The sequence below is a fragment of the Paroedura picta genome, chromosome 13 (assembly GCF_049243985.1).
Source record: "Paroedura picta isolate Pp20150507F chromosome 13, Ppicta_v3.0, whole genome shotgun sequence".
NCBI classification, from domain to species: Eukaryota; Metazoa; Chordata; class Lepidosauria; order Squamata; family Gekkonidae; genus Paroedura; species Paroedura picta.
Window position 1 is genome coordinate 41,734,551 of NC_135381.1, and position 26,186 is coordinate 41,760,736.

Sequence of the window (26,186 nt, forward strand, 5' to 3'; positions counted from 1 at the left end):
GGGTACAACAAAAGCTTTTAAAATTATATTATCCCTGATAATATTTATTGGTTGTTATCTAGAACAATCTAAATTAACTAAGATAAACTTTCTATTATTATTAAAAATAAAGACGGATCATGGAATGGAATAGCCTTGAATGAAATTCAGCCTGAGGCTTGGTGTTTAATAGTTCTTCACCCATATGCCACCCAAAACTCTTCTGCATAGTTTCCATGCGGGAGGGATAATGGTTTAAATCCTTGGTACCATTTGTCGCTTCATTGTGTTGGATAATTGGTGCTGTTGTTTTGATTTATTGTTGGTGATAGTGCCAACATTCTTCAGGTCTCTGTGATTAAATACAAAGAAGCTTGCATCAGGAAAGAGAGTATACAGATTTTGCTGTGAGCAGTACGTCTTCAGTAATACCAATCCAGGCCATGAGATTCTCTGGTTGCGTGTGATTTATTCTTGAAGTTTGGTTTTGAATGGTGCGATGCAGGAAGGATTATCCTGCCCTGGATGGCCCAGGGTAGCCCAGTGTCAAAAGCTAAGTGGAATTCGTTCTGATCAGTACCTGGATGGAGAACCAGTAAGAGATCATGAAGAGAAGAAAGGGAACGGCAAACTATCTCTGCTCATCTCTTGCCTTGAAAACATTATGGGATTGCTATAAGTCATATGCAACTTGATGCCAAAAAAAAGGCTTTTATTCAACCTGTACTGAATCAGATTCAAGGTTTTGGTTCTCAGGTTTAAAGCCCTAAATCAGGCTTTCTCAACCAGGGTTTTGGAAACCCTGGAGTTTCTTAATGGCTCTGGAAAGGTTGGAGTTCATTAATTTTTTATATTTTAAAAAAATGTTAAATATTTATCAGGTGATGTGTTCATTTATGGTCACGTTGATCAAGATCCCTGGCCTCAAAGAGGTTAAACTGGCCTAGCAGAATATTCTTGCCTTGAAGAGCAGGGAAGGGCGGTATAAAAATCTAAATAAATAAATAAATAAATTGTTAAATCATAGAATCATAGGATCATAGAGTTGGAAGGGGCCACACAGGCCATCTAGTCCAACCCCCTGCTCAATGCAGGATCAGCCCTAAGCATCCTAAAGCATCCAAGAAAAGTGTGGACCCAACCTTGGCTTGAAGACTGCCAGTGAGGGGGAGCTCACCCCCTCCATAGGCAGCCTATTCCACTGCTGAACTACTCTGACTGTGAAAATTTTTTCCTGATATCTAGCCTATATTGTTGTAGTTTAAACCCATTACTGCACATCCTTTTCTCTGCAGCCAACGGGAACAGCTTCCTGCCCTCCTCCAAGTGACAACCTTTCAAATACTTATAGAGGGCTAAACTATCACCTCCAATCACTAGAGAGAAAGAGGTGGTTTCTGGAACAAAACTAATTTAAACTGGCATATAGTCATATTAGGAATCTAACATTAACTAGAAATTAAGTCCGCTGTACAAAAAATACAGCGGGCGCTAATGGGGTGGGTGGATAGCTAGAAGGAAGGAAGGAAGGAAGGAAGGAAGGAAGAGAGAGAGAGAGAGAGAGAGAGAGAGACAGAGAGACAGAGAGAGACAGAGAGAGACAGAGAGAGACAGAGAGACAGAGGGGGGAGGGAGAGGAGGAGAGAGGGAGATGCAGAAAAGAGAGTGAAATTGAGGAAGAAGGAAGGAAGGAAGGAAGGAAGGAAGGAAGGAAGGAAGGAAGGAAGGAAGGAAGGAAGGAAGGAAGGAAGGAAGGAGAAAGTGAATTCTGGGAGGCAGGCAGGCAGGCAAATAGGTGCCTTGAAAGGGGACGGGGCAGGGGTGGAAGGAAGGGGGGGAAGGGTCCGTTGGGTGGGGGGGGGGCAATCACGAGGGGGGGTAGGGGAAAGAGTTGGGGGTCGAGAAGGGTGTGTGGCTGGGTGGTTGAGGGTGGGGTCCGCCGGCGGCTGAGCATGGGGTTGAATGGCGAGGGGGGGGGTTGAGAAGGCTGGGTGTTTGGGGGCGGGGAAGCGGCGGCGGAGCGTGGGGTTGAGTGGCAAGGGGGGGAAGAGTAGGGGGTTGAGAAGGAAAAGAGCAAGATAGGCATTGTGGAACAAGGAGCAGAACTGAACTGAGAATCCCTGGGAAAGAATTTATATATAAATATGAACAATGGATTTTCACGCCATTGTTCAGTTTTGGTTTAATTTCTGTGAAAGAACACTTACATAAGTTTATGGTCACAACACGAGGAACTGTAGTAAAGGGTCGTGGCGTTAGGAAGGTGGAGAACCACTGTCCTAGCTGATACGTGTGATGATTGCTATAGTTGGTGTGATGTTCCATGTAATTGCCTCATGATGTTTTATGTAAACCACCCAGAGCCGTATGGAAGGGCGGTATAAAAAGATAGGTAGATAGGTAGATAGGTAGGTAGGTAGGTAGGTAGGTAGGTAGATAGATAGATAGATAGATAGATAGATAGATAGATAGATAGATAGATAGATAGATAGATAGATAGATAGATAGATAGATAGATAGATAGATAGATAGATAGCCATTTTAGGTGGAGTGAGTGGGTTGACATGACCATCAATGGTCATATCGCCCAATTAATTAACTCCCAATTAATGCCCAATTAATTAATTTGGGAAACCCTTCCAGGCCATCAAGAAACCCCAGGGTTTCACGAAACCCTGGTTGAGAAAGCCTGAGTTAGGTTCATTGTTTCCTGGACTCTTTCCCCAGTTTTGGCATGGCTAATTTGAGGCTGGCATGTGTTCGTGTTTTGAAGTGGAAACCCCAAGTGGAATCGGCGACAAGGGGGGCAGTTGACCTACCGGATGACCGTGAGGGCACTGAGCATTGCCGGGATGACCAGGGCTGCAAATATCTATCGTGACCAGTGAGATGCCTCTACAAGTATCTCTCTCCCAAGTTTGTGCAGGTGTCTGGAGCTCTGCGTCTGTGGCATGTTGCTTTGCTTTGGCACAGAGCCAGGCCATTCCCCGTGCCAGGTAGGCAAAAGGTCACACCTCTTAGCATTGTTTCAGTAAAAGAAGTAATACATTCAAGCATAGACAGACGGGGTATCGGGAGCTTGCCTGAGCGAAACCTCCCTCGGCACAGAATGTTCTCTCTTCAGGCTTAGCCGTTTACTTGGCTTTTCCTCTCTAAAATCCCCACTGGAAACTTAAATCTGGGGTCTGATGGTTGTAAATGAACCAAAATAATTGATGCTAGCTGCAGAAGCGAAGGACAGCTAGATATTTCCTTGGCAGCACAGAGTATTTTACGACTTTAGAAATGATAGAAGGGATAAATGGATGGATGGATGGATGGATGGATAGATGGATAGATGGATAGATGGATAGATGGATAGATGGATAGATAGATAGATAGATAGATAGATAGATAGATAGATAGATAGATAGATAGATAGATAGATAGATAGATAGATAGATAGATAGATAGATAGATAGATAGATAGATAGATGTTTTTGCTTCTTGGAGACTGTAGCCATTGGAGCAATTAGGGGTTTTTGTACCTGGTGGTCACAGCTCACTTATGGTGTCCTCGTAGGCCAGGTTTACAAAACAAAATGCAAACAGCTGAGCCCTTGAATAATGTGTCAGTTCAACCCTTTTATTTAGTCTTCCTCCTGGTGGTAGAAAGTTCAGTCAAAGTCAATTTATGGGCTGTAAATGGTGTTTGTGTGTGCGTGTGTGGTGATGGTGTGTGTGTCAGTCTTCTGTAGCAGTTTAATGCTTGTTCGCTTGCCTAGTCTGTGGAAATTGAAGGTTCGTCTGCATTCTCATTTACATTTTTTTCCATGTTCCTGTTTTTCAGTTATTCCCTCCCCCCTTTTCTGCACACGTTTTTCTTCCTCTAGTGGTGAATTCAATATTGTGGCATTTTACAATGCAGCGTAAGAGCCTGAATTTAAATCTGCAGGGAAATATGTAGAGCAGGGGTAGTCAAACTGCGGCCCTCCAGATGTCCATGGACTACAATTCCCAGAAGCCCCTGCCAGCATTCGCTGGCAGGGGGCTCCTGGGAATTGTAGTCCATGGACATCTGGAGGGCCACAGTGACTACCCCTGATGTAGAGCATACAGTGATGCAATTTTTTTATATGTAAGATTTAATCTATTCCTAAAAGAAAAAAACACCATAAGGAAAGAGAAAGCTTCTCCATATTTCATTTACAGAACTGTGAATGTGGATATGAAGCTGAGGTTACACCCAAATGATTTTTAGGAGGTGGTTACTGAAGGAAGGAAGGAGAATTTGGCTGGAAAATACGGTTGTAAGGCATAGGTAACCAGAGGAGAAATTAAATGATTTTTCCCTCAGAAGAAGCTGGATAGATCTGTCAGCTGCATCTCCCAATTGTAAGCAGAGATGTCCATCTAGTGTTAGACACTCTTACTGCAGCTGTTTCTGGATTCAGAAGTTATCAGAGCCAGGTTGCTGCCAAGAGTAACCGCTCGTGAATAAATGTTTCACCATGTGATAGTCCCTCAAATAATGTAGTTTAAGTATTTTATTATTGCTCCAATGCAAAAATGGTCAGAGCAAGGAATAAAAATTCAAGCCAAATGAAATACAATGTCAATAAAGACAGATTCAAATGTTGGTCTGAAGTAGCACAACAAAATCGGAGTCCAGGAGCCCCTTTAAGACCAACAGAGATTTATTCAAGGCGTGAGCTTTCGAGGGCAAGCACTCTTCCTGAGGTCTTAAAGGTGCTACTGGACTCTGATTTTAATGTCAATAAAGGTAGCAGCTTTAGAATACAATTGACCACTGCAACTCTAGGCAGTGCTGACTGCACATGAGTTTAAAATTTTCCTTCTTTTAGGGATTACCCTTTGTGATTACCTCCTCGTCGATGTGCCTTAAGGAATCTTGTTCATAGAGGACGCACTAATGTGTTTCCTTTAATTCCCTTGTCTAGGCTTGCCACGGATGCATTTCAGGATCCAAATGTGATTGCAGTGGAGTGAAAGGAGAAAAGGTGAGCATTGGAGTGCTGTTTTTATGTATTATTTAAGCATACACAGTACGTTGGAGCGCTTCAAAATTCCTTGCTTCTCTCTGGAGTCCTTTCTTCCAGTCAGCATGAGACTGGTTATTTCTCTTTTGTTGTGAAGATAGCAATGGTGATGAGAGACCTTCTTGGTGAATTTATAGCTTGGTCGTGGAGAGTTTGATTGAGTCTCTCATGCTGTACAACACTGATAAAGCTATTCATGGACACCGAGTTGTTCCATTTTTCCTTCTCATTCCTTTCCTATTGAACGTTCTCCCTTTTTGGTTGCAGTGGGGTAGCTTTGTTAGTCTGCTGGAGCAAAACCTAAGTCTAGCAGCCCCCTAAAGATGTGACTTTTTCCAGTAAGAGTTTTTGTGAGACCAAAGGCGCTGCTATTGTATCTGAGGGAGTGAGCTCCCTCTATTCTGGCTATGGGCTTCCTGGTCCACTGGTCTCCTTGAGAGCCATGACCTGGCCTATCTGTGTGCAAAGGGCTGCTGGACTTCAGTTTCCTTTCTTGGTCCGGTGGATCCCTAAACGGAGGGTGAGAGCAATGATAGATTGGGTAGGGGGTTTTAAAAACTAGAAAACCCACAAAAGACTTGCTTGCCTCAGGTTGCTTTTGTATGTTATCCATATGCAGTTCCTTTGGGGACCATCCGTCCAGGCGCTTATCCCAACAAATCCTGGCTTTTATAGTAGAAATTATGCCGTGCTTCTGAGGCTCAGTTCGGTAGCCCTCTGTTTCCAGGCATTCTGGATGACATTATCTCCCAAACTTGCTTTTTCGCCATTTTTACTGTTTTCTGAGTGACCCTCTTGCTCAGCATGCCTGGACAGAACAAATGGGACAACATCAATTTCTACAAGAAATTTTTTCAAAATTGTTCAAAACTCAGCTTGTCTGTCACAGCTCTCCAAAATATGTGTGTTATACTCCAGGTGCAGTCTGAGCAAATGGCAGCATTTCATTGGGGCAGTGATAATTTCATGTCTCCCGCCCAAGATGTCTTCTGCACGCACACCTTGTTAAAACGTCCAAGCCAGATCACAATCATGTGTCCTGCCTACAAGGCTCCCCCAGAAATTCAGTTAGGCCAGCTTAGCTCTATTCGGGAAACCATATTTAGTCTGAGGACAAGGGTCTGAACTTTTGGATTCACGAGCGCCCTCCACCCCTTATTTATGTTTAACTAAGAGCCAAACTGGCCAGGGATTCTGTTTTTTTTTTTGGGGGGGGGGAGACATCATCTAGGCATGGAATTCAGGTCACTGTGGGTGGGCAGGTAGTTGTGAATTTCCTGCATTGTGCAGGGGGTTAGACTAGATGATCCCGGAGTTACCGTCCAACTCTATGATTCTATTTGAACTTGTTACAAATACCAGAGCATCTTATCTGTCTCTTGAGAAACCTATATGCAGGTCAAGAAGCAACAGTGAGAACCAGGCATAGAATCACTGATTGGTTCAAAATTGAGAAAGGAGTTCAGCAAGGCTTTTTTCCATCACCTTGCCTATTTAACTTGTATGCGGAGCACATTATGAGAAAGGCGGGGTTAGATGAGTCACAAATTGGGATCAAGATTGCAGGGAGAAATATCAACAACCTCAGACGTGCAGATGATACCACTCTAATGGCAGAAAGTGAAGAGGAACTAAAGAGCCTGTTGATGCGGGTGAAGGAGGAGAGTGCAAAAGTTGGCTTGAAACTCAACATCAAGAAAACGAAGATCATGGCATCCAGCCCTCTCAATTCCTGGCAAATAGATGGGGAAGAAATGGAGGTAGTGACAGATTTTATTTTCCTGGGCTCCAAGATCACTGCAGATGGGGACTGCAGCAAAGAAATTAAAAGACGTTTGCTCCTGGGGAGGAAAGCTATGGCAAATCTAGACAGCATCCTAAAAAGCAGAGACATCACCCTGCCAGGAAAAGTTTGTCTAGTCAAGGCTATGGTATTCCCAGTTGTAATGTATGGCTGTGAAAGTTGGACCATGAGGAAGGCCGAGCGTCAAAGAATTGAGGCTTTTGAACTCTGGTGCTGGAGAAGACTCTTGTGAGTCCCTTGGACTTCAAGGTGAACAAACCGGTCAGTCCTAGAGGAGATCAGCCCTGACTGCTCCTTAGAAAGCCAGATCCTGAAGATGAAACTCAAATACTTTGGCCAACTCATGAGAAGGAAGGACTCCCTGGAGAAGAGCCTAATGCTGGGAGCGATCGAGGGCAAAAGAAGAAGGGGATGACAGAGAATGAGGTGGCTGGATGGAGTCACTGAAGCAATCGGTGCAAACTTAAATGGACTCCGGGGAATGGTAGAGGGCAGGAAGGACTGGAGGATCATTGTCCATGGGGTCGCGATGGGTCGGACATGACTTCGCACCTAACAACAATACAGATTTAATATCAGGGAGCATTTTTTTGGGATGCTGAGTTGTTTGATAGAACCTGTCTGGATCCTAGGTATATTGGAGAGCCATGTTTCCCAATGAATTATCCTGATGAATCTAATCAATCAATGGAGGTTTTCAGGTCTGTTATTTTGGCAAGTTCTTTAATCATTCACTATGCATAGAAGCAGAAATGTTTCCTGAGATTCCCCCCACCCAAAAAAAATCCTACCAATTAATTGCAGAGAAAAGGCTCTGTGATTAATATGTCAGTATGTGGTATCATAGACCTGTGAGTGTCCAGATGTCCAATGACTACAATTCCCATGAACCCTTGCACAGTTTGGCCCCCCATCATAGGCTAATGTTTGCAAAAATAGGAATAAGCAGAAAGACTAAACTCTTCCACAGTTGCACATTTTTATTTATTTCTTTCATATGTAACCTACCTTCCTTACATTGTTCTTACATGTTACCTTCTTACATCCTTACATTTTAATCTTTGAGCAACCCTTTGAGGTAGGTCTTTGCCCACAGATCTGAGGAGGGTGACTACTTGGTGTGAGGATCTTTGTTAGGTAAAAAGCAAACTCTGTACTTAAGCAAAGGTTTCATCTGTTGATCCAAGCAAGCACACGCATTCAGAAATACTAACAGAACTGGGGTTTGGCGTACAGGCCAAGGAATATATCCCAACTTGCTAGTTCTGCCCTCCCGTGGGAAGTCTTTGAACAAGGCGGCAGCCTGATAAGACTTTTGACTCCATGACAGAGGTGGAGCGGAGGATGGTCTGAGAAGGGCAGGAAAGGAGGAAAGGAATGTGGAGGGGGGGACAGGCATCATAAACCAAACATCGGAGGCAGGCTTCTCTGAGCCACAAGGCCATACTCAGCATCTGGATACAATCAACACCTTAAATCATGGCAGAACCATGCAGATTCTGACACTCGGCACAGGAATTTCTTGGTGGTTATGCCCAGGGTGCTGCATGCCTTGGAAGTTCATCTGGTGCCTGCCATTTTGTAATCTATGCACTTGGTGGAGACTTCCCAAAAAATTGTGGGCCACAATAAATTTCTCAGCCTAAAGTGGCCGAAGACTGTTCATTACAAAGCAGTTAATACTGTTGACTCTTTTTTTTTCAGTGGTAAATTGATGTATTTGTATAAATAACAAATTAAAAAAATATCTGTGTTTGTCTAGCTATTCAGTATATTCTGGACATATTAAAACTAGTTTACCGTATTTGCCGGCGTATAAGACGACCCCCCAACATTTCCACTCAAAATACAGTACTATGGGCCACTATGGGCAGCTATGTCTATCCCAACTGAAGTGCACCCAGCGTATAGGACAACCCCCCCCCCCACTTGGAGCCATGTTTTTCAGAGGGGAAAAGTAGTCTTATACGCCAGCAAATACTGTAATTTTAATTCACTGAGAAATGGGTGGCATTATCTACAGACAGAAGTCGGTTAAACAATTAAGTACCAAAAACTTGAACCAACAAGCTAGACCAGGGGTAGTCAAACTGCGGCCCTCCAGGGAATTGTAGTCCACGGACATCTGGAGGGCCGCAGTTTGACTACCCCTGAGCTAGACTGATAAGCACCAGGAAGCTTATCCAAAAGGAAGCACCAGAAAAGTGAATCCTGCACCTTGGCACTTCTTGGAATGGTTACAGCGCTCTGCCGATTATCACCTGACTTATCTCCTTGAAGATAAAGTCACCAAATGATGGTTGGATAACTGACGGGATCGCGTGGGACAGGAGGACAGGACCCGTGGAATTATAGATTCCTGTAAGAATGCTCTCCCTAGGGGATTCTGGGCTACAAGCAGTTCCGACAGGCCTGCTAAATGGAGCTTTCCCCACCAGCCCTGTGATTGAGGCCAGGAAACTTAATACCAAGAAAATGTTGGCCTTCCAGCAAAACACCCACTCACCTATATAAGGTTTTTAAGAAGGCAGTTTAACAACATAATAATTTAATTAATATATTATAATTTAATACGTTCTATCCTGGTTGGCAATATCAAAATTAATTCTACGTGTACCTGCCCAGAGCCAACTGGGAAGGGCTGGCTATAAAAATACATTTGTTGTTGTTGTTATTCCATCTATCCATCTAGCCATCCATCTAGCAAAAACAGCATTGCTTGCTGTTGCCAAGCGAAGATCAGAAGGAAATATGTAGTAACTAGTTTCAAAGCCCCTTTATAAAAAGGGGTTTTGAAAGGGGAGAAGGCGCGTGAGTCCAGCAGGGAGGGAAGCCCCAGCAGCCGCGCTTCGCGCGACTGCTGGGGGTTCCCTCGGGCGGTGGTCTGATGCTGCGAGAGGCGCTTCGCGCCTCTCGCCGCGTCAGTCCAGGAGCAACTGCGAGCCGCGCTGTGCGCGGCTCGCAGTTGCTCAGGCTGGGAATTGGAGGGACCAATCGGCAGGCGCAAAGCGCCTGCCGATTGGTCCCTCCGATTGTCTGTCGTGAGGAAGGGTCCAACCCGGATCCTTCCTCATCACGGACAAAGCCCACCTCTAGGGGGCTTAATGAATTATTTAGTCCGTGGCGCCCGTGGCGCCACAGGCTGTTTAAAGATAAGCTGCTCGTCATGGAGAACTTCCGTTAAAAGCTGACAACTTTGTGAATAGTTTCCTTTTTCTCTTGTTTCAGCTTGTCTTTGTTTGGACTTAATATTTCTCAGGTAAATGAAATAATTTGCAAGCTTTTTTTATGCTGTGGCTTCATCTAGAAAAGTGCAGCCAAACTGATTTTAGGCAGCATCAAAGCAGGCCCCCCCTGATAGAAAGAGGCAGTCTCAAGTCCTGGGTGAACGTAGCTGGGCCGTGCTCATGTCCAAAATAATATTTGTACATGTGGGAAAGCAGCCAAAAGCATTTTGTGTATACAGAGAAAAGTAATGCCAAGTAGTCCTTTTTCATCCAAACATGGGTGGGAAAGGGAGAGACCTAAGCGTGGTTGAGACAGATGCATGTGAAGTAAGTGACTGCAGTTCCGGTGATGCTTCTCTTGCTATTCCAGTAAAAAGCCCTGGTGTGACTTAAAACTTGCAGCCATATAGAGGATGGAGCAGATTTAAAAGGCTGCCATATAGAGCAGTGGTCCCCAACCTTTTTATCACCGGGGACCGGTCAATGCTTGACAATTTTACTGAGGCCCGGGGGGGGGGGTAGTCTTTTGCCGAGGGATGTCCTGAGCCCCTGCTCCACTTGCTTTCCCGCCGGTGCCCCTGACTTCTCGTCGCCCACTGGGCAGTGCCATGCCGAGGGGGAGCCCCAGCCATGCTAGCTGCTGGAGAGCACCAAAGGTGAGCCGGTGGCAGAGTGGCAGGGCAGTCCCCGAGGCAGCAGCTGGGGAGGAGGACGAGGAGGAGCCGCGGCCCAGTACCAACTGATCTACAAACCGGTACTGGTCCCCGGACTGGGGGTTGGGGACCACTGATATAGAGGATGGAGCAGAGCTGTTCTCTCTTGCCACGGAGGGACAGACCAGAATGAATGGGATGAAATTAATTCAAAAGAAATTCCATCTAAACATACGGAAGAAGTTCCTGACAGCTAGAGCGGTTTCTCAGTGGAACAGGCTTCCTCAGGAGGTGGTGGGTTCTCCATCTTTGGAAATTTTTAAACAGAGGCTGGATAGCCATCTCAGGGAGAGGCTGATTCTGTGAAGGCTTAAGGAGGTGGCAGGTTACAGTGGATGAGCGAGAGGGTTGTAATGGTCCTGCACAGTGCAGGGGGTTGGTCTGGATGACCCAGGAGGTCCCTTCCAACTCTATTATCCTGTGATTCTATGAGCCAGGTTTGATTCTGTGGTCCCTCACTTGGAGACTCCTTTGGGTAGAGAAAAGTGGCATATAAGAACCCACTCTTCTTCTTTTTCTTTAGTAATCTCAGGGCTCTCTCAGCCTCCCCTCCCTCACAGGGTTCCTCACAGGGTGGAGAGAGGAAAGGGAAGGAGATTGGAAGCTGCTTTGAGACTCCTTCGGGTAGAAAAAAGCAGCATCTAAAAACCAACTCTTCTTCATCTTCAAGACCTGTGACTGAAACAAACTTTTCAACATCTTTGAAACTTCTTTGGCTGATCTTCTGAAGGCCACAAACAATCTGAAAAAAGAGAGATTATCATTCTCCATTTAAGAAGGAATGATGATAGGGCTGCTTGGAAATGCATAGAGATTTGGGGAAGGAGCCTGAAGAAGGTGAGTTTTGGGGAGGGGAGGGGACTCAGAAGGGTATAATGCCATACAGTCGACCTTGCCAAGCAGCCATTTTCCCTCCAGTGGACAGGAACCTTTCTCTGTTGGCTGGAGAAAAACTGTAATGGCAGGAGATCTCCAGGCCCCAGCTGGAGGTTGGCAGCTCTAAGTACAGTCCTCCACATGGTTGCAGCATACGTGCATTTGGACGAGTTTTGCGTGGAAGCGCTTCACTTCATAATCTCCCCAATGCTCAAAAGATTTAAGTACGGAAAGCTGAAATAGCAACCTGACCTCTGAATCCACTTTTAACATAGGTAAACAGGGTTATGTGATTATATTTGTGACTACTGTGTAGTGCAGAATTCAGACTCAAATCCTGTAAGGATCCTACCAAGACTGAATTTCGCAACTCCTTTGAAAGGTATGACTCTTTCTGCTCAGTACCATCCCTTTGTCATGCAAGTATCATATTTTCAATGGGATATTTAAGGCTGTCTGACCTTAGACGTTATCCTGGGTGCTCCACCTTTCTTTCCAGGTGGTTTAAGCATGTGAGATCATACCTTGGCAAATACGCTTGCCAATCATTCATTGTTTATGTGTTAAGCCTAAGGATTACGTTTTTTGGCAGTGATGAAAGGTTAAATGAGGTTGGACTTTAACAGATTCAAGCAAAAGAATTCATTGTGTGAGGGTATGTGTAACAATATGCTATGATCACGTTATTCTGGCTGAGCACACCGCACTAAGCTTGAAATAGATTACATCTTTTGTGTATGAAGACAGCAGTTATGAGTAATGATACAGTGGGCATATTATCTTTCTTTCTTTCCTTCCTTCCTTCCTTCCTTCCTTCCTTCCTTCCTTCCTTCCATATTTGGGGGGTTATTTTTTAATTATTTAGTGGAGAGGGGGGAGGAGAATTTAGGCTGATCCTGCATTGAGTAGCGGGTTGGACTAGATGGCATTTATGGCCCCTTCCAATTCTGTGATTCTAAAAGAAGAGAACACCATATATCCCATTTACAGAACTATGGATATTAGACTGATATTTCACAATACGTCTTCTATATTTTTCTGTTGTACCTGCCATCATCTCCTGAGTTTGTATTTCTGTTGTTTACATACACCTCATATAAATCAATCATTTCTTCCATCTCATTTTATCAGTCTAATATCGGACTCTACTTTCTATTATAATCTGAAATTTATTTGCTATACAACAAATATGTAAGTTTTGCCACTGACCCATATTCTAGCCATGTATTTAACCACTCTGTAAGATCTGGTAAGGATTCTTTTTTCTATCTTTATGCATATGAAATCCTGGCAGTGGTTACCATATAATCACTGTATATTCTTTCCAAAATTTTGAGCCCATTTCGTCATACTATCTTGTTCTATTGCAGAGTCATAACAAACAAATACAACATAATAAATCAGTCAGCACAGGCTAGAACAATCCACATAATGTGAATTAGGTAGCCAGAAATGAATCATATTCAGACCAGCTGGGTACTGTGGAAGCACGAGTGACTCACAAATCCGTGTTAATGAGTCTAGGGGAAAGTATGCTAGCTGGGTGTCCTGAAGAAGAATTCCAGAGCAATGTCTTTCTGATAGTGTACTGGGAAATGCTCTTACTTAGTTCTTCAGTGATAGAAAAGTTCTCAGGCAGGTTGCTCTTTGGTGAGTCCAACCAGGACAAAGTTCTGATGGAGACCAAAGCCAAGGAAAAGGCCATGCCTTCTTCATCAGTGAACAGAACCAGTGACACCAAGAGTCATCTAAATTCCTTTTGTTCCTACAGGACAGGAACCACAGGAAGAGGCAGCAAGGATTACAGGAGGTCCCACCATGACAAGTAAAGACCCTAGTTATACCTGTTGTTGACTCTGCCTGCAACCTGGCCCCGAATTGGACATTATCCTGGCCTGCTGTCTTCTATCCAGAAACAGTAGACTCAGGATTCTTGATAAGATCTTCTCCCCAGACCACCATGGTTGTGGCAAAGTTGGATGTAACCACAGCCACGTGAATCACCATGGAGGCTGCCTTGTGTGCTGTCTTGAGGGCATTCTCTCCATCCTTAGGTAGAACCATTCCTGAATGATAGTGATATCAGATCAGTGGTGAGACAGTCCTCTCAAGTCCTTGATGAGTCATGGCAGAACTCCTGTTCCCATTCTTGTAAGGCACCTTGGGGCATGGACTTTCATCCCTCGCTTGTTCCAGGTACTTTACATACAAAATTAAAGAGAACATAAGTGCACACGTATACATTGCTTTGTTCCAATATTTTTTAAAAACACTCCCACACACAACACGTACTTTAGGGTTCCCTAATCCCTGTGCAAATTACTGGTGTTAGATGTTGTGTAGAACATCTGCCTGAAGACCTGCAGTTGTACGTGACGTTGAGTGGTTCCACCTGTCCCGGGTGAACTCTGGAGAACTTTCCCATGATTCACCCAGTTCTTTTTCCTCTACAGATAAATCTTTCAAGGCTGGCTTAATGCATGTTAGGAGTGCCTGACATAATGTACAATGTAAGGTTCCCTCCCCTACAGACATGAAAGACAGAAGTGCTGTAGCTTACAGGTTCCTGATGGACTTGCTATTTTAAGAGGAAAAATAGGTGGGACGGAGGAAGCAAGACTCAGCAGAATCAGAAGCATTTTGCTGTTCTCCTTATTGTCAAGTTGAAAAATATAGCCAGGAAGTGAGTTGCTTTCTCTACTGCTTGCATTTATGCAAACTAAAGCAGAACATTTATGTTATACTGATACAAATTAATCTATCCATCTTTGCTTTCAAGTCTAGGGGTAGAAATTTCAGGCCTGTTCTTGTCTTCAACTTGGTTTTGTCTTGTGTAATTTTTTTTTTCAAATGAGATGAGTTCCTGTAATCGCCCCCTTTCACAGTCATCCTGAAGCCAGTGTTGGGTCCTGCCTATCTCTTCACCTGATGGGCCCGTGGCTCATTCCTCTGGGGCAAGGAGGATTGGCCTGACACAAGGGTATTTTTGACAAGAGTTCAGCAGAATTATTCTGCAGGATCCAACCCAAAGTTGCTTCCAAGTTCCTGCTCTCAAATGGAGTACATTGCTTACACAGCTGTTTCTTCAATTGCATGTGTGGTACATTGAACTACTGCAGCAAAGGCCTTCAAGCTAAGGTTGCCCTAGACTAGGGTACTGAAGATTTTTCTAGGACAAGAGGCTCAGGTCACGACGGTAGCCCAGACAGCATTTTCCCATCTGCACCAAGCACGGCTACTAGTGCCCTACCTGTCCACGGAACACTTGGCCACAGTGATCCATGCAATGGTCATTTCCAGATTAGACTTTTGTAACTCACTCTACGTGGCCTACCCTTGTCTCTGACCCGGAAGTTACAACTGGTACAAAATGCAGCTGCACAGGTCTTCACTAGGTCATCTTGGAAGGCCCATGTCCAGCCGTTGCTGAGGCAGCTGCATTGGTTGCCAGTTAGTTTCTGGATCAAGTTCCAAGGTTTTAGTTTTGACTTTTAAGGCTATATGCGGCCTGGAAGCTACCTCTCTATGGGACCACTTATCTCCTTATGCCCCCCGCAGAGCTCTTTGCTCTGCCGGGTATGAATTTGCTGGTGGTCCCGGGCCCCTTGGAAGTGTGCCTGGCCTTGACCAGGGCCAGGACCATTTTGTTCCTGGCCCCTACCTGGTGGAATGAGCTCCCAGAAGAGCTGAGGGGCCTGATGGAGCTCTCTGAATTCTGCAGGGCCTGCAAGATGGAGCTCTTCCTCTAGGCCAGGGGTAGTCAAACTGCGGCCCTCCAGATGTCCATGGACTACAATTCCCAGGAGCCCCTGCCAGCGAATGCTGGCAGGGGCTCCTGGGAATTGTAGTCCATGGACATCTGGAGGGCCGCAGTTTGACTACCCCTGCTCTAGGCACTTGGTTGAGGCTGGGCAGGGATCGGGATAATAAGATCACCTGGTGACATCAGTAGCAACATCACAACTGTGAACAGAAGGCTTGATGTGCTGAGGGATTAGGGGATAGATACTGTAGCTGCCATCTATTATCTAGGTTCTATGGGGATGGTATTTTAGTGTTTTATGTTTTAATGTAAACCACTGCGAGCCTTCTGGTCCGAGAGTGGTGGTCTATAAGTCTATTTAATAAATAATAAATAAAAGAAACAAATGTCCATTTTCATGTCCTCCTGGTTCAAATAAGCACAGGGGAAAGGTGAAGTAATCCGGGAACTCTTGCACATACTCAAGGGCAGCTTTTATTAGTCTTCCCCCAAGTAATGTGGGAAGCTGCATTTTCATTTGGGAGGGTGGCAAAAACAAGGCTGCTTTACATTCACACAGATTCAAAACATGCACATGGACCAAAGGCAGGTTCATGTTAGTACTGTGTTTTTGGAAAAACAGCAATTAAAAACCTGATTTTGTGCACTGTATGCTGGGAATTTTATCACAGTTCTACTTTTTTTGCAGGGTGAAAGGGGGTTTCCAGGTTTGGCGGGTCAACCAGGTTTACCTGGATTTCCAGGACCAGAAGGACCACCTGGGCCAAGAGGTGAAAAAGTAAGTAAGAAAAACCCATAATTTATTGTGACATTGGTTAGTTTGTGAAATTGTGTTAATTGTTGTTAGCGCAATGTCTGAATAGAGCCAATATGTTGTCACAATCTGTGAAATATCAGTTATTTTCTTTTTGAATCAGTTATTTTTGAATCAGTTATTTTTCTACACATAGAAAGGAAGAGAAAATAACTACGTATATATCTCTGTAAATAAAGCAGTAATAGTAATAAAGCAGTAATAAAGCAGTAAGGGCTAAGTGGGCGGAGAAAGGGGCAGGTGAGTCCGTGAAAAAAACTTGAAGGGGCCAATCACAGCTCCCGATTGGCCCCTCTGACTGTCAGTCCGAGGCCAAGGGCTCAATCGGGAGCCATGCAGTGCGTGGCTCCCGATTGGCCCCTTGGCCCGTCTCGGACTTGGAGGTAAGAGGGCCGGGGTGAGAGGCTTTGATGCCAGGAAGGGAGTAGGGCCTCCATGTCGAAGACGCGGTGGCCCTGCTCCTTTCCCCGCGCCAAAGCCGGGGCCTCAGGGTGTGTGTGGGGGGGGAGTCTTTGGAGCGGGGAAAGGAGCAGGCCCACCGTGTCGGATATGCGGCGGGCCTGCTCCTTGACCTGCACCAAAGCTGGGACCGTACCTTGCTCTGCACCAAAGCCGGGACCGCAGCTTGCTCTGCACCAAAGCCGGGGGGAGGGGGAAAACATGTTCTTTTTCCCATGCTGAGGCCCAGCCCTCGGGGGGGAAGGCATCAGGGGCGGCAGGGTCACTTGGAGGGCTGCAAGGTGGCCGGGGGAACCAGCCGGCATGCTAGCACCCATTGTATTACAAAATACAATGGGCTTTACCTCTAGTCTTTACACCGCTCCGCGGGAGCGGTATAAATAAAAGGCTAAGGGCTATGTAGGAGGGCTCGGTCAGGGATGGGGGATGGGCCCATTGCCTCCAAACTGGCGTGAAGCGCCAGCCGATTGGGCCCTCCGCCTGTCAGCCCGCCTACCGACCCGCCCACCCCCCAGCTTAGCCCGCCTTCAGCTGCCAGCCGCCATTTTGTGCCTGGCCGCCCGACCCTGCCATGCAGCCCTGGGAACAGGGGGGCCACTGCGGCCCGCATGCCGAACCCTTTGCCACCCCCAACTTACTTACATCCCTAACTCCCCACCACACTCTGCGGCCACCCCTTCGCTCCTGCCCTCCGCTGCCACTTTCCCGCTCCAACTTCTCCCCCGCTCCCTATTCCCAGCCGCTCCCCCCATGCTCGCTCTCCTCTGTCAACGCTCGCCTGCCTCGTCTTTCCACCCCCCCCCAAGCGAAATTCAAAGCTATGGTGGGGCCGCACTGCCTGCACCTTGCCCCGGCCTCCTCGCCTTCCCAGAAACTGGTGCCCTCCGCCGGCCCCCTTTGCTAGGCCGGGCCTCGGAGCCTGTTGCAGCCCTGCACCGCCCCCAGGGCCATGAGGCGACCAGCTGACACCAGCAACGAGCCCTGCACCACTGCCTTCCACTGCTTATTTCTTCCCCCTCCCCCCACCACAAAATATACACACACATCTGTAACAGTTAAAATGTCTTGGGTATCTAGTTGGTGGAGAGGATGGAGCAGAGTAAGTGAAGCCTTCCTCATGTTCTTATCATCCTTCCTCCCCTTGTACTTATTCAATGCACATGGAAGCGATGTCCACATCCCTAGCATACACTCACTCCCCTCCCAAATGGTTCTGTTCTGGTACCAAAAGTAAGGAGAGAAAAGGCTGGTGGTGGAATCTAAGGTGGAGCAGGGGCAGAATGGGGTGAGGAGCTATTTGGCAAAGTGGTCTTTGTGTGCACTTCAATGACCATTTATGCACTGAGAACTTCACTGCCCCAGCTCTCGTGCAGGAGCACAAATCGGGGGTGGATGAGGCACATTGGGCCAAATGCTCCCCCGTGTGGGTGCAGGAAGAGATGAGGCAACCTGCTACGACTAAAACTCCAGCCTGCAGCCCGGCATGAAACCTCCATGCATAAACGGTCATAGTGAGCTTTTAATTAATGTTAACACAGTGATTACAGTTTATTCTTTTTGTCTTTCTTCCCATGCCTTTTCAGGGAGATGACGGACTTCCAGGGCCCTTTGGACCCAAAGGTGTTAGAGTACGTAACATTTAATTTCAAGATATGGAACTACTTCGAATGAGAGCAAAGGAAGGAATTCTTTTGAGGTTTCTCCTAAAGCTCTTAAAGGATCTAACTACAGATCAGTGGACATAAGGTGGACATAGGCTACCTTATACTACATCAGATCATTTGGCTAAGTATTGTCTACTCTGGGGGTCTTCAGATTATGGGACAGGGCTTTCAGATGGGTTTTGGAACCCTTCCAGGTGGGTGATGAGCCTCTGGAGGGGTGCCAGTTCATTCTGCCTTTGGAAAAGATTTGTTGCATAGTAAACAAGGGTGCTGTGTCTCCCACATTTCTTTGAATGGATGCCAAGAAGAGCAGCAGGACAGCAAGGTGAGGTTGATCAGTATTTGGAAAAGATTTCTCCATGACTCCTGATCCCTGATTTCTTCTGTGCATCTCCTGGTACTCATCTTGTGTTTCCTTGTCATGTACTGAGTACATGCCTTCAGCCAAGGGGGCCCATGAGGGGGCTTGCTTTTCCCAGCAGGGCTTTGCCACACTCCCTTCCCCACTCACTTGTTCCTTCCATCATCTGAAGTTGCTCCTTTTATGGTTGGGGATGTTTAGTGGTGTAAGGAATACACATGACCTCACCTGGCTCTTCACATCTCGTTGCTAAAATGTTTGAAGAATAGTTTCACTTTGTAGTTTAGATAAAACTGCTTTCCGTGGGAATGCCTTTTAGCATGCAAATCCCATGGAAGGGGGGCTGGGAGCTGAGGGTATATGTTTTCCGGGAGTACTCTGTAAAGCATCTTCAGCGGTGTTCCTCAATAATGGCAAATTCCTGTAGTCGCTCCCCTGGAATCCCAGTAAAGCTACTTTAGAAGTCCACACTACGGAGAGGCTGTGTTTGCTTTTGGGCCATCACAGGTGTGCACCCCAGGGACCATTTATGCACTGGGAACTTCACTACCCCACCCCCCTGTCAGGAGCACAAATTGGGGGTGGATGAGGTGCACCAGGCCAAATGCTCCCCCATGTTGGTGCAGGAAGAGGTGGGGCAACCTGGCACAACTAAAACTCCAGCCTGCAGCCCAACATGAAACCTCCAGTGCATAAATGGTCAGGGACATGACATTCTTATCCCAGATCCTTTTGGTCAACACAGCTGTAAATTAAAATCATCACAGTAAACAGATAACTGCATTAATCACTAGAAGCTCAGGCAAACAGGACAGGCCACTGTATGTACCTAAAGGATAGCAGAGAACATGCCAAGTAAACATACTTGGAAAAAGAGCTGCAGGTACAGCCACCAAAAAGGACCTGTCTTCTGTAGTCAGTTGGAGAGGGATTTCTTGATAAAGATTCATCCAGTCATACCCGCCCTTACATTTTAGAAGCAATACTTCTCTGCTGTATTTATATTATTTATATTATTAAATAATATGTTTTATTTATATAAAAGCCTGCTTATTTCCCATCTACAGGGGCTTCCAGGTTTGCCAGGATTTCCAGGAACTCCAGGTGTTCCTGTAAGTAGACTTTAAAAAATGATCATTACATCAGAATTCATATACTTTCGTGTCAAGCTAAGGCACAGAATTTATTGTAATGCGATCGTGGTAACTTTCCCTCCACCTTACAGGGGCTACCAGGTCAGGATGGGCCTCCGGGACTTCCAGGTATCCCAGGATGCAATGGAACAAAGGTAGGACTGGCTTGTTTTGAAATGTATAGCTCTGCTATGCTGGTAGGGAACAGAGCTGTTCTGTTCATCACAGCAGAAGACCATCAGCAGCCCAGCGTGTTTCTCTTGAAGGAATCGCAGGAATCTGTAACCATATCGCCGATATTTCTTGGAGATTCCACTCCAGTTCTGTGCTGTGCTTCCTTGGAGAGTTGCCACATTCTGAGCACCATTATTTTCTCAATTTATTTAGCATGTCATACGACAGAGTTACACTCAGGAAGCATCTATAATAATATAAAATACAGAGCCAATGATTAGGTCCAATGATTGCGCAGACAGATTGGGCAACCCCCCTAAATACTAATATCTAAGTGTTTAGTCCATTCAGTTGTGGCTGGGGAGAGGACAAAGAGATCTGACAAATATCCCTGGAAGGTTTGATGTTCACGTTCCTTCGACAGATGGACAGTAGTTAGGTAGCTTGCACCACAATCGCATTCAGGACCTGGTATTTTGCCCCATTTAAACCACAGGGTTGCACAACTGGCCAAGTCTGTTTGTATTCTGTTAGCTGTCTTAGCATGGCCAGTGTAATCCTGTGGGCCTGTCAGGTTATAGATAGCAGGTTGAACTTTCCCTGTTGGACCTCTTTTCTTCTAGAGTTTTCTAAAACACGCAGCTGTAAAAAAATTGTTTGTTTCTGTCTTTTTTAATATATCTGAAGACTGGTAGGATGAGCTAGTGTTGGAAAAGAGTCAAATGTGAGTCAGAATGTCCCAGGTTCAGATCTCCCTTCAACCACAATGTCTCTTGCCAGCTTAACCCAAGCATCTCTCTCTATCTTTCTCTGTATCTGTCTCTCTCTTGGCTTCAGCCCTGCATCTCAGGATGATAATATTGGGCTGCCTTACATGATTGTTGTGAAGGTTCCTGAGAAATTGAACAGGGAGTGTTTTGAGCATGTATAGAAATCAATGTAACAGTGCTAATCTTGTTAGAGATCTTGTTACATTTTCAGTAGGATAGGGTCCTCAATCTTTTATAAGTAAGGGGACCTTTGGAACATGAGGTGGTGGTGAGCAGCACCCAAAATGGCTGCCACAGAAGGTGAAGCCAAACCTAAAATGGCTTCCATAGGAGGAAGAGCCAAACAAAAATGGCTGCCTCAGGAAGTGGAATGAAACGCAATACCTCCCTTCTTCCCTTTGCCACAGAATAACGGAATGGGAATAGAAGGAGAGCCAGGGTAGGGGAGAGAAGTGAGAATTCAAAAGTGAATGTTTGAAGGGGAAATGGAACCAAAAGCCAGCTGCTTACCAGGGCTCCTGATCCTCCAGTGGCTGGAGCAGCTATGGAAAACCCTTTCATTTGCCTGAGTGCAGCCATTAACAAGCTGGGCAAATCTGATTATTTTTTTATCGCCATGTGTATAATTTCCCTTATCTTGCTGGTGTTTTCCAGAAGTTTTAGACAGATGGCCTATAATATTATTGCTTTGTTTACATTATTTATACTGTGCCTATCTGCCCTGTGGGACCAAAACAGCTTATGTCATTCTCTCCTCCTCCATTTTATCCTCTCAAAAACTTTGCAAGAATGCAGCTGGCCCAGGGTCATCAAGCAAGGTTTCATGGCAGTGAAAATTTGAACCCAGGACTCCCAGTTCTTAGTACAGCTCTGTGACTAGAGGCTACTACACCACAGGGTAGTATTTAGCATTTGTTTAGCTCTTTGAGTGGTCATATACTTGATCTTGCAGTATCCTTTCAAAGCAGATGAGTATTTTTTTATCTCCATATTGCAGAGGGGGGAATATGCAGTTGGGCTGTCTGAGGCCATGTTTATGGCAGAAATGAAATTTAAAGCAGGGCATTCCTGATTTGTAGCTTAGCTATTGTATTATCCCAGCCGCATAAGGAAGGACCGGGGATATTTTATTACAACTTAATTACTCAGGTTTTAAATAATCAGTTCTAGCCCCTGGTTTGTTCCAATACTGCTTCCTGTTTCAAAGTGTTTTCTGAATATTTGTGAAACTTCCTGCTGTCTTCAACAGCATATTAAAGTTTTCTTCTCATCTTCCACAGGGAGAACGCGGCTACACTGGTGGTCCAGGTTTTCCAGGCTTACAGGGCCCCCCAGTAAGTGAGAGGAACTTCCATTGCAGGGAAAAGAAAGCCTTTTCTTGGGACTCTTGAATGTTTGAAAAGGCCATGGATCCACCTAGCCCGCTATCTGTCCGCTCTGTTTTAGGGGGTTTATGCATGTGTGTCTTGCTTTGACTTCCCATCCTTCCTTGTTATTTTGAGTTCTTATTTGTAAAGTTTAGAAGGAGATTAAAGGAGTCTGAAGAGTCAGTTTTTTCCTTTATTTTGCCCCCCTAGCAATTCCCTCAGGTTAGAAGTAGTGCAAACTAGTGGGCTGGAGGTGCAGCTTTTTTTCCTCCTCACCTTCACTTCCATTAACCAAGCCAATTCCCATAGTTTTTTCCTCAGTTGGGGTTGCTGGGAGAAATTGGGGTTACTAGTATTTGAGAGTTAACATATCTGGATCAGTCAAAGAGGAAGCTGCACAAGCAGCAGACTGGGCCTCTGCTTTTTCTCCCAAAATACTAGAACGCATTCTACTGAGCCAATGGGCAGTAGATTAAGGGACAGAACCTCACAAGAGATGGAAAAAGTATTTTTGGGAGAATCCTTGCACACCTGGTGAAGCGGTCTTTAAACTAGGCACAAAGGGGGAGCGAGACGTAAAATCAGAATTTGGTGTGAACGCAAGATCTCAAGATGAGAAGATCTCAAATCTACAGGGAATGTTACATAAGCAGGGAACTACTAGCTTACAATGAAGTTCAAAAACCAAAATCATGAGGCACACAAAGGATGGACTATGATGTCTCTACACCAATGCACAGAGTATGAGAAACAACTGGGGGAGCTAGTAGTCGTAATAGAGGAAGGGGGCTATGACCTAATATCTTTCTCTTTCTCCCTTGCCTTTCACTTCCCTTCTCTTCTTAGCTATTTGTAAAGCTTCCTCAGACAGCCATTTTGATTTCTTTCATTTCTTTTTCTTTGGGATAGTTTTAGTTGCTACCTCTTGTACAATGTTGCGAACCTCCATCCATAGTTCTTCAGGCACTCTGTCTATCAGATCTAATTCCTTATATCTGTTTGTCACCTCTACGTATATTCGTCGGGGTTATGATTTAGTTCATATCTGAGTGGCCTAGTGCTTTTCCCTACTTTCTTCAATTTAAGCCTAAATTTTGCAACAAGAAGCTGAACCACAATCAGCTCCTGGTCTTGTTTTTACTGAACCACAAATTTTGCAACAAGAAGCTGAACCACAATCAGCTCCTGGTCTTGTTTTTACTGACTGTATAGAACTTCTCCATCTTTGGCTGCAGAGCACATAGTCAATCTGATTTCTGTGTTGACCGTCTGGTGATGTTCATGTGTAGAGTCATCTCTTGAGTTGTTGGAAAAGAGTGTTTGCTATGACTATTGTATTCTCTTGACAAAATTCTACCAGCCTGTGCCCTGCTTCATTTTGTACTCCAAGGCCAAACTTGCCTGTTATTCTGGTTATCTTTCGGCTTCCTACTTTAGCAATCCAATCCCCCATGATGATAAGCACATCATTTTTGGCGTTGCTTCTAGAAGGTGTTGTAGGGCTTCATAGAACTGGTCAACTTCATCCTCTTCAGCAGCAGTGGTTGGGGCATAGACCTGGATTACTGTGATGTTGAATGGTTTGCTTTGGATTCAAACTGAGATCATTCTGTCATTTTGGGGATTGTATCCCAAGACTGCTTTTCCTACTCGCTTATTGATTATGAAGGCTACTCCATTTCTTCTGCAAGATTCTTGTCCACAGTAGTATACCTGATGGTCATCTGAATTAAATTCACCCATTCCTGTCCATTTTAGTTCACTGATTCCTACAATGTCGATGTTCAGTCTTGTCATCTCTTGTTTGACCACGTCCAGCTTGCCTTGATTCATGGATCTGATGTTCCAGGTTCCTATGGAAAAAAAGTCTTTACAGCATCGGACTGTCTTTTCGCCACCAGTTACCTCCACAACTGAGGGTCCTTTCGGCTTTGGCCCCGTCGCTTCATTCATTCTGGTGCTACTCGTACTAGCCGTCTGCTCATCCCCAGTAGCATATTGGACACCTTCCAACCTGAGGGGTTCATCTTCCAGCATCATATCGTTTTGCCTTTTGGAACTGTCCATAGAGTTTTCATGGCAAAGATACTGGAGTGGTTTGCCATTTCCTTCTCCAGTGGATCACCTTTTGTCAGAGCTCTCTGCTATGACCTGTCCGTCTTGGGTGGCCCTGCACGGCATAGCTCATAGCTTCAAGGTAGTAGGGGATTTCTTTTCAAGAGCAGCTTGGAAACATGAAAATGTTTGAAACTTCTCGTTGTCCTGCTCCCGAAATGTTGCATCTTTCAAAACAAGACCAAAGTTACGTTTTGCTACTAATTCTCTACTATGAGATATGAATACTTTTTCTTCTGTTTTTCTTAATGCAGGGTCCTCCTGGCATACCAGGTATGAAGGTAAGTGCTTTGTGCTTCTGAAACTAATTGCTAGGGGGTTGAATTATGCATTTCATTGCTCGCTTCCTCACAAATCTGTGTTTATGGAGGACAAGAAAAATAATTAAAATTAAACCCTCAACTTTAATCTGATGAAAGGAAAGTAGCAACATGCACCTGCTCTGTAGCCAGCCTATCTGACTTCCACAGCATTGATTTCTAGTGATCACTTTCTAGCAGTGTTGCCTAATCTGGTAATTTGGTGGGAAAGCGTTTTTATGTTTTATCTGAGAATGGTAATTTGAGTTGTATTTCCTCCAATTATTGTATGTGTTATTTTGCATTGGTGGACAATGAATGGCTGTGATCCTTAAAAGTCTGACTCAGTTCTAGGCCTCATGAAAATCCAAGTGATTGCCAGCCAATCAGACCCCAGGGTCCTCTGCTGGTTGGGCAGGGCTGGACTAGGCTCCGGTTAAAAGGGGATGGAAACCATTTTTACTTGAGGATGGGAATTCAATGTCTCTGGAAAGCTTAGCCATAATTTGGGGGTCAGCTGTGGGAAGGAAGCTGGTTTTAGTGGTCCAAATGAGCATCCTTGTAAGGGTCCATCATTCCCAACTGGTGTGTATTGGCTTTGTGGAGAGGTGTCTTGAACCTGCTGAGGTAACCTGACCAGAGAAAGTGGGAACATCCCTTAGGGTTTATTTCCTTGGCTTGAGAACCGGGTTTGCTTTGTACATCATAAGTTATTTTCCACACATCATATTTACCTCATTAAATATGTTCATTTCTGTGAAATAAACCTTTGCTGTTTGTCTGTTCGTTGATTGATTGGTTTATGTCTGGTGCAAACCGTAATAAAATTTCTATCTATCTGATTGATTGGTTGATTGATTGGATTTGTTTCCCGCCACTCCCAAGCTAGCTGGCTTGTGATGGGCAAAAGCTCCACAATAAAATCCCAGTTAAAATCCACACTTACAGTTCACCTGGCTATGAAACACCTCAAATTTGTAACCAGCCTCCTTCCCCTCAGCTCAACAGCCCCCATCTGCACCTAAGACTGGCTCCAATATACTAGAGCATGTTTAATCTAGCTCAGATCTTCCTTTGTGGCAGGCAGCTTGTCGATTTTCTTAGTCTAATTTTCTTGTGCCTTTTAGGGTGAACCTGGGGAAATAATCACATCTCCACTGCCAGGACAAAAAGGCGATCCAGGATTTCCAGGTCTTCCAGGAATATCAGTAAGTTGACAAGCGTCAGACAGAGCGATGGAAGGTTTTGTGCTTCTAAAGAGAATGTATTTTATTGCCTCCTACCTGGCAGGCCTGTGCTTGTGAAGCAAAATAAAGATCCTTAAAATTAATACCTCAATGTCCTAGCACAGCCATCCTCAAACTTTATTTGGTCACAAGTCTTTTAGGAGCTCTTCTCGGGTACGATGGCTCCCTGCAGTAGGCTGGCCGCTTGCACAATGGGTTAGGCCAGGGGTAGTCAAACTGCGGCCCTCCAGATGTCCATGGACTACAATTCCCAGAAGCCCCTGCCAGCGAATGCTGGCAGGGGCTTCTGGGAATTGTAGTCCATGGACATCTGGAGGGCCGCAGTTTGACTACCCCTGGGTTAGGCGGGAAAAAAGATAACTACACTCAATGTTCTTTGTCA

At 45.2% G+C, this 26,186-nt stretch overlaps 1 protein-coding gene across 1 annotated transcript in view; it reads left to right on the forward strand.

Annotated features, from left to right (window-relative positions):
* The window catches only part of COL4A5 (collagen type IV alpha 5 chain), a 125,611-nt gene that overhangs the window by 36,282 nt on the left and 63,143 nt on the right, over positions 1–26,186 (forward strand). Inside the window, exons 2-9 of the mRNA XM_077308648.1 lie at positions 4,920–4,979; positions 16,090–16,179; positions 18,258–18,302; positions 19,767–19,811; positions 19,925–19,987; positions 22,057–22,110; positions 24,513–24,539; positions 25,685–25,765. Of these exons, the coding sequence (XP_077164763.1) occupies positions 4,920–4,979; positions 16,090–16,179; positions 18,258–18,302; positions 19,767–19,811; positions 19,925–19,987; positions 22,057–22,110; positions 24,513–24,539; positions 25,685–25,765 (465 nt within the window). The remainder of the gene's footprint in view (positions 1–4,919; positions 4,980–16,089; positions 16,180–18,257; positions 18,303–19,766; positions 19,812–19,924; positions 19,988–22,056; positions 22,111–24,512; positions 24,540–25,684; positions 25,766–26,186) is intronic.